The sequence below is a fragment of the Microcebus murinus genome, chromosome 17, assembly GCF_040939455.1.
Source record: "Microcebus murinus isolate Inina chromosome 17, M.murinus_Inina_mat1.0, whole genome shotgun sequence".
In the NCBI taxonomy this organism is placed as follows: domain Eukaryota; kingdom Metazoa; phylum Chordata; class Mammalia; order Primates; family Cheirogaleidae; genus Microcebus; species Microcebus murinus.
The window spans coordinates 43,053,755-43,071,182 of record NC_134120.1 but is presented as its reverse complement, the minus strand read 5'-3'; the positions used below and the strand labels follow the sequence as shown (position 1 = coordinate 43,071,182).

At 36.2% G+C, this 17,428-nt stretch overlaps 1 protein-coding gene across 3 annotated transcripts in view; it reads right to left on the bottom strand.

Moving 5' to 3' along the window:
- The window catches only part of ZNF521 (zinc finger protein 521), a 268,923-nt gene that overhangs the window by 223,717 nt on the left and 27,778 nt on the right, over positions 1–17,428 (bottom strand). For all 3 annotated transcript variants that reach the window (XM_012746080.3, XM_012746077.2, XM_075993582.1), the window contains one exon: positions 15,770–15,949. Coding sequence is in view for 2 of the 3 variants with exons in the window: in XM_012746077.2 (XP_012601531.1) it covers positions 15,770–15,949 (180 nt within the window). In the remaining variant the exon portion in view is untranslated. The remainder of the gene's footprint in view (positions 1–15,769; positions 15,950–17,428) is intronic.

Sequence of the window (17,428 nt, the reverse complement as noted above, 5' to 3'; positions counted from 1 at the left end):
TGGAACAGTCAAAGAATTTACCACCCATATTAGCAATTCTGACATTTAATGATATACTGGCACATTCAATATTATACTTTCAGGTACACCTGTCATTTTCAGATACAGTACCCGTTTTGTTCCCCAAGTGCACAGTAAGATCTTAGGCAATAGGGTTCACGACCCATATTGCTTTTGTGCCTTCACAATGCTTAGCAAAAGTTGTGATTATAGCAAAACAGGCTAACATATAATAAGTATGTTGTTTGAATTTTTTGGTGCACTGCCAAAATAGTCAACTGTCTTTATGGTTATTTGTTGAACAAATGCATTTCTTTAGGCACTATTTTCCTAGAAAACAAACTACAAATCTCCCATATTTAAATGAACTCACTGAGACTGGATGGTTTTCCAAACCATTGGTCACCTGAACCTCTACTGCAGCTAGAGCAATTCCATGATGCTTATGTTTGCCTATTAAAGGTAAGGTACGAATATTTTTAATTGCATTAAACTAAAATTAACATATGTCCTAATTATTGAGCTAATTCACAAAAATAGAGATCTTTTAAAACAATTCCTGAAGTTGCATGGGAAAATTCTGTATCACTTAAATAAATAAGCTACAGGTATAAAAACTTTCAGCGAAGTCCATTGCACAACTATCTTCTTAGATTTACACACATTTAGTGAAGGCTAAAAACTGATGTCAGGGCCTTAATTTTTAACATTTTGTATACAATTAAATTAGAATGAGATGCTACATGGAAACTGGGTCTCTCTTCTTTACTCCCAAAATATGACATTCCCTATTCTATATGAATCTAAACATCAAGGCCTTCCTAAAAAGGTGACAAACACAAGCTAATTCTCACTTCCTCCATTTTCCCAGTTGCCCCTGGCATCCCTCACACATTGCTTCTTTTTGAATTTGAGAAGGGGAGAATTCTAAGATAGAATGCCAAACATTAACTCATACTAACTCTTTCAAAATCTCTCAGGGTTCTAGAAGACATTCAAATATGGAATCTGACTCATTCAAGGTTATTTTGAAAGGAAACATTATCACCTTTAATAATACCAATAACGCTAATATAAGTGATACTAATAATGCATAATGTTTCTCATGCCCCTTCATGGTGTGCCGAGTACCTCAGAATGACACGTCTGTCATCTCGTTTAATCCCCGCAATCATATTAAGGCAGGTGACTTTATCATGTTTTCATTATTGCCCCTACTTAACAGATAAGAAAAGTTTAGACTCAAAATTTAAGTAGTCTGAGTGAGATCACACAGTGAGTTTTGGGAGACCCGAGATTTGCATTTTAGCAACCAGAGCTCCCCCTTTCTCCATTATACTTACATCTTCCCCCCATCCCATTAGCCACACAACACTTTTGACTCATTTTAACATTTTGAAGTTTTGTTAATTCATTTCTCCTTTAGAAGATTGGTAAGAATTAATTACTACTGAATGATTACGTTGATTTTTTTTTAAGCTAATGGAATTTTTAATGAAAATAATATTAAGGGAGATGATGGGAAAATGCAAGTCTGAAAATCAACCATAAAAGCAGCCTGTTAAGATTCACAAGATGGTCACAGATTCCAAGCAACGAACAGTAAAATTAAATTTGTCTGGTGATTTCTTTTTTGGTGGGGGAAGGGTGCTGCTGGTGGGCATGACCAATAATTCCTTACTAATATGATTTCCCATAGAAATGGACCTCAGTATATTTTTTCAAAAAGGAAAGAAAAACCTACTATTCTAATCCTATGAGAGTAAAGCACCCTTCTTAGTATCCATTTTCTGGATTCCAATAAGGCATTAAAAGCTTGTATGTCAAAATTCCTCATCTTGAAAGACAAGAACACTAGTCAGCTTTGGTGCTTTATACATATTGCTTGTACAGACAAGATTTGTAGGGTGTCATTTCCACTTGCTGTAACAATCCTAGCTACAGGGCCCTGATAGCCAACAGCCAAAGTTTAAATACTAACCAACTCGAGGAGAGGAGATCCTTCATCATTATAAAGAAAAAAGAAAGCCGGATCAGAAACAGTATTACAGAAATGGTAGTAAGGTGGGGAAGAAACTTAGATAATTCACAAAGGGAAAACTAAACTGCAATTCTACCAAAGAGGAAGTATGTCAATGGTCTGATGTCTACCTTTGAGTTCTGGCCTAACTACACAACTGGTAGTGTAAACTCTTCTAGCCAGAAAAGTAGCTCAGATTTAATACAAAGAAAAGCAGTACCCACCATGCTAACTTCCAAAACTTCTTCTTTCTCTTTCCTAGTGTCAAGTGATGGCCACCCAATACATCTGAGGAATTCAGAGATGCAGCTCATCAACCACTACACCTGGATGATTTTACCTCCTAAGTGTTTACTAAATTTGACCCTCCTCTCCACCCCTGTGACCATTGCGCTGGTTTTGACCCCATCTTCTCTTACTGGTGCAGTTGCAAGAGCTTCCTAACTGGAATCCTTTCCCCCAAGTTCTTCCTCCAATCTACTCTGCCAAACACAGTCTAATCTGAACATGTGTTCGCTTCCCTGTGTAAAATCAACAGCTACCCACTGCCTGAAACAGTAATTATCAAACATTTTCAAGCCTCTAAACTCAGCATTCAAGTGAAATCTTAATTGAATATCCAGTATGTAAAACAATTTCAGCCTAGGCCATTAGGGCAGAAGGGATTCTCCATTCTCTGCTAACTCACCTACTTCCACCCTTGCCTGGCTGATATCTGGGAGGTTCCTTAGAGCAGTTTGAAAAACACACAACAGAGAATCAAATTTAAGCTCTTAGCATGCCCTCCCCCACCCGGGCTGCCAGACCCTACCTTCCCTCCCTGGGTCACTGCAGTAACCAGCCACCACTGTGGCCTGTCATGACCCCCACCTCCTGGCATTCCTGCTTTTGTGTAATTCTCTCACGCCAGCGTTGATCTGTATGACCCATAGAATATGGCAGAAGTAAGGGTATGGCACTTCCAAGATTAGGTCATAAAAGACAGTGCGGCTCCCATCTTGGTGTACCTGTCTCTGCTGTATGTCTGTCTCTCTCAGATTACTTGTTCTGGGCAAAGCTGGCTGCCATGCCATGAGCAACCCTACGGAGAGGCCAAGGTAGTGAGGACTGCGGGCAGGTCTCCAGGGAGCAGTCATGTGACTGAACTTGGAAGTGGGTCTCCCCAGCCCCCACCATTCCCTCAGACAACTACAGCCCTGACCAACGCCTTGACTGCAACCTCATAAGAAACCCTGAATCAGGACCTCCCAGGTGAGCTGCTGCCAAATTCCTGACCTACAGAAACTCTGAGAACATACATGGTTGTTAATTTTAAGTCAAAAGGTTCTGGAGCAACTGTTACATAGCAATGGGTAACTAATACATTCATACTCTCTAATTTCCCATCTTACATGTTTTCCTCCAGTTTGAAGTTGCCCAGCAGTTGCTACGCTGCTGCCTCACCCCTCTCTCCTCATCTTCCTCCCGTCTGTATGCTGAAATGCCCCTTCCCCTTCCCGACCTGGTTGGCTCTTGGCTCAACACTACAGGCACCGGGTGCTCCAAGAAGCCAGCCCTGAAGTTCCAAGCTGACCTCCATGACCCCTCACAATCATTTCTCTCTCAGAAGATCCTGGGCCCCCTCAGGAATTACTGGTCAAAGAGTAGGATCATGATAAATGTTTATTGAACTGAATTGCTGAGAAATGCATAGTGGTATTTGGGAAAACGCACTACTGGGAGGTGCTATTCATTTCACTCCCTGTGGATGGTCTTCTTAGTGTAGCATGCAACGGTGCCATATGTTTGCATTATACTAAGCCAAACCGCCTATCTAATCGCTGTACTAATATTTGTATTATTAAGCACTTTAAACTCGTGTTTACAAGAAGAAAGGTCTCACTCTTTAGCTGTTAGGCACCAACTTAAGCTCCAGCTGTGAGTGACCGTTTGCAAAAGTTAAGGCAAAGCAGGGTTCTTTGCTCTTCTGCTGGGCACCGGGACAAATGCATGGCAAAGGGCAGGCAGTGTGCTTGAGGAGGGACGTTAACAGTAATGGAAGGAGGCAGAAATAAACTGAGGGATGTGTGTGTGGGGGGGGGTCTGTAGTCATTTGTGCTGCTTCATAACCATCACTTCAGGCCAAATGACAAAATAGTATCAACAACTCCAAAAAACAGCTCCACTTAGGTTTCCACAAGCCAAAGGAAGTGATGGAAAGAAACCACTGAGTTTAGAAGATTACACACATTCTTTCTCCCAATACAGAGAGGTACCTTGATGGAAAAACAAAAGGGAAGAACAAATCAGTGCACTAAGGCTTGTGCCCTAAAAAGAAGAAAAACAAAAAGATGGGGTGGGAAAGTGCAAATTATAGAGAGAAAAACATTCAGATGAACAAGAGGAGCAAACAACTCAAATATGAGCTCCCAGATAAAACTATAAATCTTTCCCTTTGAATACATGATAACATATTAATGTAATATTTAATATGAAATATTAAACAAGATCATATAGCCACAGGACACGGCTTTTTGATAATCAGTATAAAACACTGATGAAAAGCAAATACTTTGCATAGAAAATAAATTTAAGTATAAGAAATAGTAAGCATATGATAGATTTGACAGATTTCTTTTTTAAAAGATTATGAAAGCATTCTCAAGAGTCTGTCAATTTGATAATTTAATTATGGTGGGGAACATTTTTTATAAAATAGATGATAAAAAGTTAAGTTTAAAGGCAATGTGAGTCATAAAAATATACACTTTAAATAATTCATAAATTAAAAGGAAAAATGTTTTGTTGATACAACTGAAAGAATACATTTTAGTGTTTGAATGCATAATAGTGCTTTTTCTAAAAGAATATTTCTTTTAAATCATTTTAACAATGGCAACGTTTTCTACAGAGAGTTAGTTTATTTTGCAGGAACGACAGACATAGGTAAGCCGGTGGCTGATCTTACTTTCATTTTCTGCTTTTGTAATCAGCTCCTAGTTCACAAGAGGTCAGACTACCTACCCTCTGTCCCAGTGTCTCCCACATCAGAAAACCAATAGCTCCAGGACCATCAAAATGGGCACAACTCCAAGAAAGCCACACAAGATGGAACAGTCTTCATCACATAGATAAACTGACATGAAAATGGACATTTCTCTCAAGACTAATTAAAAATTTTACTTGGAAAATATTTTACTGTACATGCCTTCTGTATGCATACTAATATTAATTTTGCATTTCAAGGTTGAAGTTAATGAAGGTCACCACCCCAATCATGCATGTCTACATTTTTCTTTAGTCACCAGGGGGAGCTAATACTGCTCCATGAATAGGTAGATTATAAGAATTAGATTTTTTTTTTAAAGGGGAGGAAATTAAATTGATGAGGTATAAAATATGACTCAAATATGATCCAGTGTCCATGAGGCAGAAATGCCTTACACATGTCAAAAAAAAAAAAAAAGAAATTAGGTATTTATCTTTTGGTTGCTATTGTTATTAAAGAAGTTAGAAAAAAAAATAAAAGCCATCAGTTAGCAGAATCTTTTTGTACTTAAAAGGGGACATGTATGAGCTCAATCATTTATGGTTGTCTTTGGTCCTACTGGAGTCTTACTTGCCATCCTAATTTTGCACATTTGCCCATTTGTTGCACTGACCTGTTATTTTCTTGGTCTGAAGTACTACTATGATTCTACATTCTAACTGCTAATCCTTTGTTCAAAAAAATAACCCATATAATGATATTATAATTATATTGAAACAAATGTTTCTTTACTCTTTTGCTTGAAATATTCCCCTCTGTTCCAAATATATTTTTTAGCACTTTTAATGTGTGTTCAAAGGATTCTACCCAATAATCTACTTAAATTCATTCTACATTTCACCCAGGAGACATATCCCTTTAAACTTTGAGAAGCTCCAGTTGGAACAAAGAGGGGAAAGGGGTTCAGAGTTTGTGGAATAATCACCTCTAATCGATCAATTTCCCCTGAAGGTAAAGCCGAAAGAAAGGAGGAGTGAGGAGTTCCAGTCCAATTCCTTGAAGTTTAAAGGAGCTAAGCCCTGAGGCACAGTGTAGAACGATTTCTGCCTTCCCCTCCCAAGACCTATTAAGAGGTCATAGATCTCTGTGACATTGCTGTCATTCCCCAAAGACAAGATCCCCAGTCACAGACTTAGCACAAAGAGAAGGGTGTGGAAATAGTCTACTTTTAACAGCTTCTTTAGCAACCTACTACCTTATAAAGAAAGTAGGTATCAGCCACAGGCATCTTAAGTAATGTGAAAAAAAAATTAAGTGAAGTCAGGCAATAGTGTAAGAAAAAAAATCAACATCTTGAGTTTTATCGTGGTGAATTTCACATTGGAGAACAGGCTCAATGTGGCAGAGCCCGTATGTGCACACAACTGTATCCAAACAGCTAAACATTGCCCTGCTTACAAGACAGACCGAATGGCTGCAGAGGGCCTAGGATATAGAGGGTCTCTTTTAATTCATCTTCCCCACAAAAGAGACCCCATTGTTTCCACATCCCAAATACAGCCCTTCATTTATAATTTTTACACTTCTCCACAGGGACAAACTGACAGCTTTAATTACCATCAGTGACCATCAAGGACACGGTGGAAATTCTTGAAGATATTCTCCCATGGTTTGTGTTCTTGACATTTTATTTACAATTTTTGGCAAATGAATCCCGAAACCACACAGTTAGATCATTATATATTCATTTATCAATTATACAACTAAGGCAAAACCACTTATCTAAAATGCCTGTGGTTCTGCAGACATCCAAAGGTAATATTTTCTTATATACAGACAAATAATACTAATTTTCTTCTTAAATTGCTATTCATTTCCAAAGACTAATCTTTAAAAACTCAAACTAATTAAGGAACAGGTAATTCATGAATTTGGTTATAACTAATACAAGATATTCTCCACTCAGATTTTACTTGTAAAAAATAAAGTGAATGCACGCATTTATTTTCTATTTCTAGGAGATTTCATCTCCTAGATCCTTGATAATCAGTACTTTTCTTGAGATTCACAAGTTATTAAAGCAGACTGAGAGTCAAAATACCTAATAAAAAATGGGCATCAAAAATACAGAGAAATATTTCTTAAATTACCCCTTCAACATTCAAACTATTTAATTTTAATAAGTTAATAAATGTAATAACACATCATTCATAGTGGAAAAACATAATTCATCAAGTGCAGCCCTTTTATAAATCCCCAATTACAATATCCAAAAGTATTCAAAAAGCTTTGAGAAAATAAGGGACCTAAAAATGATTATTTTACATCCATATTCTGGTACAGAATTTCATAAACAAATATATCAAGATGAGAGTGGTACACCAATTTTACTAATATCAAAAAATTCTGCTGTAGTAAAATCAATGTGGAAATAACAAAGCTTTTGTAGCAGGTAATAATTTAATTGGCCCCTTCCTCCAAAACTGGAAAAAGGAGCTCACTCAGCCTCAGAAGTTGAACCCATTATGGATGATCACTCTTTCTTTGGTAAATGCATAGAACTTGACCTTGGTCTGGACAGGGGAAGATAATGACACACTCAGCCCCACTACTTGTTCTAAAACTGAGAGGAGCAGAGATCTGGTGAGTTGTTTTTCACATCATGAACTAAGAAACAGTCAAGAATAGTGGTCTCTGAAATACAGGGTACATTATCTTGGGTAGAGAGGATATTTTGAATATTTAGCAACCAATCAGAACAGACACCAGTCAGTCATAAATAGCCATCCAGCTACAAACCAGACCTTCCTGAGAGCCACGAGATAAGCAGTGTCCCAATCAGGTTGGATGGTCTGGCCTTTCCAGTTCCTTTCAGCCCATCCCATAATAGTGCAGTCTACCATGTCCAACAAAATGGACTTACAGATCACTGTATGTCATTTTAACTAACCTAATTTGCACAAAATTCTCACATTTTGACAACTGACTTTGAAAGTTTTCTGCAAGAAAAGTGTAGGATATTGACAGTCAAGCACAAGCAATCAACAAGAAAATGGCCAATCTGGCCTTTCCACTCCTAGTAAAAGCTCTTTATCAGCCACCCTATGAAGGGGGGGATGGGTGGGGGAGACAATTTAATCAGAGCTGACCAAAAGCTGGCAACACAAAATTGGAAAAGTTATTTGAAATATGGACTTATATCCACCATCAATAACAACGAACCACATGGAGAAGTATAATAACATATGTACTGTCTTTGGTGGTTTTGTGAGATATCCAAGTACTAACAGCCATTAAAATGAATCACCAAAATAAACACACATAGACCAGGACTTCAAAGTAACATAAAATTATTTTTAAACCCTGTTTATTTCATCTTTAACTAACTTTTCAATTTCTATTTTTGTGAATGTTGTATAATTTGCATTTATCTATGTAACATATAAATATATATTATGATGGTACATACTAAATTTGTATTCATCAAAAAAGTTTAGAAACCACTGATCTAAAAAGTTAGGTGCATGTGGAGAAGGGACCAGGGAATGTAATCTATGGAAGCCACAAAACTGTATTTGGGGGGATTAGGGCGATTTGGAGAATGAATTAAACTAAAACCTTAGAAATATTTTAAGTAGGAAATGAGAAATTGATCAAAATAGAAAAATAAAACTTACAGTGCCTTCAGCCTAATTAATATAGAAATAGATAATTAATTAATATATAAATGATTAATAATGAAGTATGAATAATGAATATAGAAATTAATATGGAAATATGCAAATGAAATGTCTAATGCCTTAAGCCTAATTAATATGAAGTAAAAAGTTAAAGTATTACATTTATTTCATGTAATTTATTTCAACTAATGATTTGATTAGAAAAACAGCAGAAAAAAGTTCTAAAAGCAGTTTCAATATGCTTTTATGAAAATGATGCTTCATTCTCTAAAACACTCATTTCCCTCATTCCCACTGCCAAAAGAACTAGCTATTACTTTCTTTTTATTGTCCTGTGGAACCCACCAGTCTTTAATTTGCCGCAATCATATGACACATGTAGACTCACTTTCACATTTTTAAAAAATTCTTTGGCCAAATAATAATAATAATATTCCAGATGTCTAAAAGTTTTCAGTTTGTGAAAATTGCATGAATATTCCAGGAAGTCTCATAACTTTCAAAACAAAATTAAGTGAGCACACTACTTGATACAGATGAACAGCATCCATTTATCAATTCAGTTCATTTTTCTATAAAGGGCAAACCCATGCAGAAAAAAAAATATTTGTAAAGAAGCCACAGACCTGGTTAGGGCTTTATAAATATGGGCTACAAACATGTTCCCCAAAACTACAGCAGATTTACTGCCACGCATATTTCTACTTACTCAGCTACACAGTATAGCCGACCGCAGGGTTAAGAACCAATACAATGCTATTTGGTTTTTTCTGCATCTATGCCTAGGCAATTCACATTAATGATGTGAAAGAACACTTAACAGACAACTCAAGTTTGCAAATTAGCAGGAGAGAAGAGAAAAATGACTCAAGAACAACAAGCATAGAGTATCACGAAATGCACTTTACACATTTATCCTGTTAAGTGTAGCTTAGTTTTGATGATTTACAATGCTAGTTCTTACTCAGTTTTGTAAGCACAATAAAGTCTCGTAATCTCAGCCTTCCCCACAGCACCCTGCTATTAAATCTTTGTTGAGAAGTGTGATGAGACCCCTCTGGCTTCCAGCCCTCCCCACCCCCTGAGGGAATTGGCAAGAAATGATAGGGTTTGTGGATTAGTAAAATGAGAGGTTCTCTGTGCTTTTCCTTCTTTAAATATATATTTTGATAATCTGTCTTCGGCATCAGAGAGTCCCACAGCCTCAGAGAGTCAATCCCCCTCCCTTCCCAGCCTCCAGGAAAAAGACAGCAAGGCCGGGGCAAGACAGGTGGTTTCCATCCACTGCTACAACTGAAGAGAGGGATTTAGGTTTTTCTTTTTCACCTTTCTCCCAATTTCTTCAAGCAGGAAGGATAGATACATAATTCACTTACGCATGTTGGATTGCAAACCAGAGGAAAATTACACCATGAGACAACAAAGACAGAACTCACTTGCAGGAGGCTTGCCTTGTCCCTTGCTATCTTTAGGACTATTCTGTTCCTTCCTAGGTCAAGGATGCCTGTCCAGAAGGCTGTCCACATTCCAGAATGCCCTCTCAGTGACAGACTCCATGAACTGTGTGTGTGACACTCGCAATCCCCACATCCCTGCTGGATCCATCATCTGTAAATCCAGTCCATACTGATAACTAATCACAATTTGACCTGGATGGTACTAAATCCTATAGCTGACTTTCATATCTGGCTCTAGAATTGATCCTTTTTGGCTCTATATCTGACCTTCACCTCCAAAAGTTTGGTCTGGTATATGCTCATTTGGTGAGACTATACCAGGATTTCAAGACATTGATATGGAGTGAGTCAGTTTCCACAGAGGCAGACTCTCCCAGGAATGTGCAGCCCCTTTGAGGATGAAAGCCATCAAAGGAACGGAACAGACCTGAAGTTACCAAGAAAACCCTGAGTTAAAGGAAGGGAAGAACTTAACGCAGGGTTTCTATGGCTCTTGCACAACAAAACTACCCTGAGCAAACTATAGGCATCAGACCATAGAACACTTCAGTTTTCTGTTATTTTACAAATCAACAAGTTGTAAAATTTCTTTCTCTTTCACTCCATAATTAACCCTGCAGTGCCCCATTCAGAATTCCCTGTCTTCAAACAGATTGTTCATCGAAAAGTCTTTAGGCCATGGTCTAGGGTAGGACCAAATGTGTAAGTAAAGACATCAAGATATCAAGAGAAGCCACAAGGAGTGAAGAATAAATTGAGAAAGCAGCAAGAGACTGCGAAACAGGCATGGAGAAAGGGAGGGAGGAAATAGGCACAGGGAAATGAAGAGTCTTGGAGAGAGGACCAGAATCAGAGGGAAATCAGCAAGGATGCAAATGGGGCTGAATGAAGTTAAAAGACAAAAAAGAATGAAAAAGAACAATGAAGGAGAAAAAGAGTAAAATGAAAAGGAGGAGAAAACCAAATAGAAATACCCTCCTTTGCTAAATCTAGCACTTAGTCAGTGGGGGCATGTAGGAGGAAGGGGAATAGCACCAGGAGTTAACTGGAGCAGTAGGAACAAACACTGCAAAGTCCAACCTCCTCATGCTAAAAGGCTTTAACCAAGGAAGAAGGTAAAAGCACCATATTACTTTTTTAATTAAAATGCTTCCAAGTGTCTTTAATCTTTTCCAGATCAGACTGGAGGGAAACCTTTGGCCTGCTGAAGTTTCAACTTTAAACACCTTCAACAAATGTGAACGATCCTAATTTTGTTTCTCTCCCTTTTGCTCCAGACCTGGCCTTCCACTTCTGCTCTGCCTCATGAATCTACTACCCTCCCAAAGAAACCAGCCTGAACAAAAATCGACAGGAATAATAGCCATTAGATTTACTCGTTCTGGACATGGGCTTCCATAAGTGGCAGATAAGCCTCTATTTCCCTAATTTTTATTAAAATGCTGGTGTATGTGAGCACAGGCCAGACTCCCTGCTTTTAGAAAGCTTAAGCTCAAAATAAAACAAATATTTTATTACAGTTATTTTTTAAAAAAATATTTAACCCATAAATATTATCTTCACCATATCATATACACGAAATCCAGCATTTTCTGCACAGATATTATTAAAGTTGTATGAAACGGGAATAATGTCTTTTGCTTCTATTCTATTTCATAGAGCTGAACATAAGAAGAACTATATGAAAGGCACTCAGTAAAAAGTAAACATTCACTAAGTAGAATTCGAAGATTATTTTTAAAACTAGTTTAATTTTAAAATAACCCTTAACATGAAAGAAGACCCATTCTTAACTAAGATTTCTTGCTAGCTTAATGTATTAATATATTGGCATGTCAGTAGAGTTTGTATACTCAAATTCCTATGTGTTTGCCCTAATGTTAGTATTGATTCTACATGAGTAAAGCTTTCTTTAAAACTTTAAAGCAACTTCTATTCCAAAGAAGACAACACCTTACTAATTATCTGCATTTAATAGGATTTTCCAAAAATGTTATGTTCTGAGGAAACTATGCATTAAACAAAGTCAATTAAGTACATGAGCTAGAAAATGTAAATAAATTCACAAAGAATATCAATATATACCCCAAATTAAGAAAGACTGATAACACAAATATTAGCAAGTAGCAACTGGAACTCCCATACATTGATGGTGGGAGCATAAAATGGAACATTTTGGGAAAAGGTTCACAAGTTTCTCATACAGATAAATCTATCCTATCCTATACTTACTTCCCTGCCCCCAATAACCTAGCAATTCTACTCCTACATTATTAATCCAAGAGAAATAAAACGTATGTCCACAAGAAGATCTATATAGGAAGACTCAATACAACTTTACTCATAGCCAAAAACTAAAAATAACCAAAATGTTCACCAACAGGAGGATGGAAAACAAATTATAATATAGTCATACAATGGAATATCATATGCCAATAAAAAAGAATGCAAAAATAATATATAGAACATGAATGAATCTCAGACATTATGCTGAACAAAAAAAGCTAGACACACAAAAAACAGTGCATATTGTATGATTCTATTTATATGAAGTTCTAGAAGAGGCAAAATGAATCTATGGTTAAAATAAAAACTTCATTACTTCTAATACAGCATTATTGATCAGAAAGAAGTGACAGGGAACTTTCTGGAATGCAAGAAATCATCTATATTTTAAGAAGGGTGTGTTAACATGGGTGCATGCATTTTATCAAAATTCACCAAATTATATATTTATGATTTATGAATTTCCTTGCATGTTAGTGTTGCATTAAAATTACACCTAATAATTATAAACAAATATTAAACTCTAATTAGTTGGTTTGCTTATCACGATGGTATGAGTAAGCAATTTTGAAACTACTTAATGTATATTCTAGGCTCAAGCAAATGAGTGAACATATTGAGAATAATGGAAGCCAGGTTTCTCTCTGTTAAAGAAGGCAGTAGCAAATATAGAAAGGAAAAAGACTAAGATGTACCCAAGGTATTAGACTGAATTGGAGGTATCAATATGAACACATGGGTTATTAGGTAGAAAAAATACATATAAGTGTATATGCTAGCATATTGTGAATTTTATGAACTATGCTATGTGGATTACCTGTATCATATTAAGTATGCATATATATTTCCTAGTTCTATCTACTGTGAAGTCTATAAGCAATGATCTACTTATAGCACTGAGCACACATAGAACCTGTATCTTGGTTTCTAAATACCACTGTTCTCTTAAAAGAACCAGGGCTCCTTAAAAAAAAGAAGAAGAAGAAGAAGAAGCTGATTGCAGGACTAGGACAAGAAAAGAACAAGATGATCCTGGAGCATCTGTTTGTACCAGAAACTAAGTCCTCAAATAATTATGGAGACATATTTAACAGACACAGGATCCAGTTTGAAGGAACTCCCATTGGCTAAATCTATGGCAATCTGGGCACCAAAATAATGATAGTAATAAATTATGACCCAATGAATAAAATAAAAGTCCAAAAGTCAAGATGATATGAATAAACAAATGAACAAGCAAAGAAAATTGCAGTAGGCCAACTAATAAATACAGACATTATAGAATTGCAATGGACACAAAAACAGTGAGTAAAAGTTTTATGAGAAAGAAGATATTGACATAGTATCAAAGTATCTTCCCACAGATTACTTACTACTTACAATGGGGAAATGGTAACTTTACACTGGAGAAAGTTGACAGACACCACCTTACACAAGTATTCAATATTAACATCACCAACATTGGAACAAAGTAACACCAAGTACTTCCTGATCTGATACACCGAAAAGGACACATCTTTCGTGTTCCTATCACAAGTAAATAACCTGAACTTAATCCCGAGGAAACATCAGGCAAACCCAAACTGACAGTCATTCTATAAAGTAACCGCTGGGCACTCTTCAAAAATGCCATGATCAAGAAAGACAAAGAAAGTTGAAAGTTCATTTCAGGTTAAAGGAGATGACAATTAAATGTTATGTGTAATCCTAAATCCCAGCTGATGGGGAAAAAATAGCTATATAGGACATTATTAGGACAACTGATGAAATTTAAATATAATTATGAATTTGATAATAGTATCTCTTGGTGTTAAATGTTAACTTTCTTGATTTTGGTAAGTATACTGTAGTGATGTAAGAGAATGTATTTGTTCTTAGGAAATACACAGGATATATTTATAGGGATGTGATGTCTCTAATGTCCTCTCAAATGATTAAGAAAGAAATCACAAAGGAGAAAGAGAGAGAATGATAAAGTAAATGGGGGAAAATGTGAGCAATTGGTGAATCAGGTAAATGGTATATGGGAGTTCCTTGCATTAGTTTTGTAATTTTTCTATAAGATTGGGATTGTATCAAAATAAAAGTTGTCCTTCAAAAGCATATAAAAATATAAAAACAAAAATATTAATATGTATATGGCCAATATTTATATAGGCAATATCGATTCTCAAACTTATGATCCAGAAAATAATGGGATTTCTGAAAAAAAAGACAATGCTATGGTCTAATAAACTTGCTTATTGTCATCCCTTCTTGAAGAGAAGAGCCACAATGCAATTTCAATAAAGAAGTCTATTTTATGGACTTAATACAACACTCCAGGATAATCTGTCAGAAATCTTTGTTCAAGTGGAACGAACATTTAGGTCTTACAAAAATATAAATATTCTGTAGAAAACAGTTGGAGAATGGCTTGTCTAGTAAATATGTTTCCTATACACAGTTAATTGAAGAAAGATTTGTGTGAGAAAAATGAGAAAGGTACACAAATACACATACACAGGAGTGGTGTCAGCTTCAAACAGTAAGAGAAAAATGACGTATCTAAGACAAAAGACATTATTTAAAATGCCCCACCAAGGCCCATATGGTGTATTCTTGTAAGATATATTTTTAAGGAAGGTAGATATATGGTAAACTGAGTTTTGGTTTTTATTCAGCCATTGCATTGAACATGTTATTGCTTCATGTCATTTGAAATCTGACTCCTCCGATGAATGGTATAGCAGAGTACTTTGCCAGCCTTAGTGAGTACCGACCAGAGGCCAGGCACTGTGCTAGGCTCAGATAATGCAAGGAAGAATGAGACACAATTTCTGACATCCATGAGCTTTCAGTCTGCTCAGTGAGATGGAAAGGTGAACATGTCCAGTGAGAACGTGTTAGAATAAGTAAGTATCAGACTTTATGGGGACATAAAAAGGGTGCCTAACTCAGGTGGAGAGGAATCAGGGAATGTTTCCTAGAGGAGATGATATTTAAGCTTAAACAAGTTAATACATGTTAAATGCCTCTGAAAAAGTATTCAAAAGAAATTTTTAACTTTGTTTTAGACATCCAATACATTAGGTTCATCATTGTAGTAAAAGAAAAGATTTTTAAAAAAAGATAAGAAAGAAAATATAGCCCACTAGCTATTAAAATCTAGGTGCAATTCAAAATCTAAGAGGGACCGTGACACTGAGGTTGCCCCGAGCAGCCATCTCATAATTCTTTCAAAAGTACCTCTAGACTTACCTAGGTACTCAAGTATAGGAATAAAATAATTGGAAGAGAAAAACACATAAAGGAACGAACTGAAAAAAATCAGAAATAGAACAGTATGAGAAGGCAAAAAGTGATAAGTATTGTTTACCTGTCAGTTGACATTGATTAATCTTGTGTTCTGTGATATCGCTCAGTGATTCAAACACCTGGAGGCAGCTGTCACAGCTGTGCACAGCTTCGTCTTCCAACTCCTCCCCGTCTTCCGGCCTCTTCTTACAATCTATTGCCTCTCCATCTTCAGTCTTGTCTTCAAGTTTACAGCTGGGGTCTGAAAGAAAATCAACACCGTAAGTATAGGGCTTAAAGACAGGTTCTTTTAAAGCAACGTTTAATCTTCTTGCTACCAAAAACAGAAACACCATTTTCCTTGAAGCTACAATAGGAGGGGCTTCATTGCAGATTTTATTACAGAAGAATCAAAGGTGAGCCTTCCCTAAAATGTCTCCATTTGTGATTACTGAAAGAATTCTTCTTTTTGCCCACCATGTAGCCCTATTCTTACCTCTCCCTTCAAATAACTCGTCTACCCTTAAGATTACCTTGCCTACCTTGCCATTTTTTCACAGCCTTTTAGGAGTTTTTGCTTAAAAGAGAGAGATAAATCACTTTAAAATTAAACAGTCTCCAATGCAAAGGGGAAAAAAACCCACTGTGCTTAAGAATGAACTCCTTTTCTGCTAAATATACTCCTTCATGGGAAATTACCAGAATTAGCCAAAAGTCTAGAATAAACTAAGCTAATTACCATAGGCACGAAATTGACCTTTACTTATAAACTGGTCAAAACACACAGTTACTCCATTATTTGTTAGACAGCGATAGCAAAATAAGCTCTACCGCACAGCAAAACATGCTTACAAATGCAAACTCAAGTGTAAATTTATGTCTCATTTTCAAAACTATCCCCAAAAAGTGAAATAAAATTTATAATCAAGTCAACAATTTGAGCTTAAATTATCAATGTTGAAAAACTAAACACTGTAAAAACTAAAAATAGTTCCATTTTAACCCTATACATGATACACAAACACCAGGGAGAATAAATAAGCAAAGCACACACAATGCCTCTAATTAGAGTTCAATAAATACTTTTTGATTATTTATGCTGTCCCTTGACTCATTTTAAAGAAGTACCCCCAAACACCCTAGTGCCACTGGAAGGGGAGGGAGGAAGGTAGAGTGGGGTGAGGGAAGACAGTATTTCTCTTTGGGGAAAAATAAGATAATAGGATAATATAATCAGTGACTGAATTTATGGATCACTAATTTCTAATAGCAAAAGTCCTCCAACATCAGAAACAAACTATGTCTCAAAAACTGGTAAAATCAAACTAGAGATTTCTGTTTTCTATAAGTCAATGAAATAGTTACAAAAGAGTTATACCAAGATACCTAGGAAATAGGTAATGCATTATTTGTGGTCACATTTTTTTATATGACCACAATATTTATTTTAATGACTATAATAAACTTGATAATGTAAATATAAATATATTTAATATTTTTAATTTTGTTTTTTAGAGATGGGATCTTGCTATGTTACCCAGGCTAGAGTGTAGTGTGGCTAGTCACAGATGCGATCATAGCATACTACAGTTTCAAATTCCTGGCTTCAAGCAATCCTCCTGCCTCAGTCTCCCAAGCAGCTGGAACTACAGGAGCATGCCATCACACCCAGCTATTTAATATTTTTAATATTTCATTAAATATTTGAAATGTTACAATCAAGAATCTATAGGATCAAAAT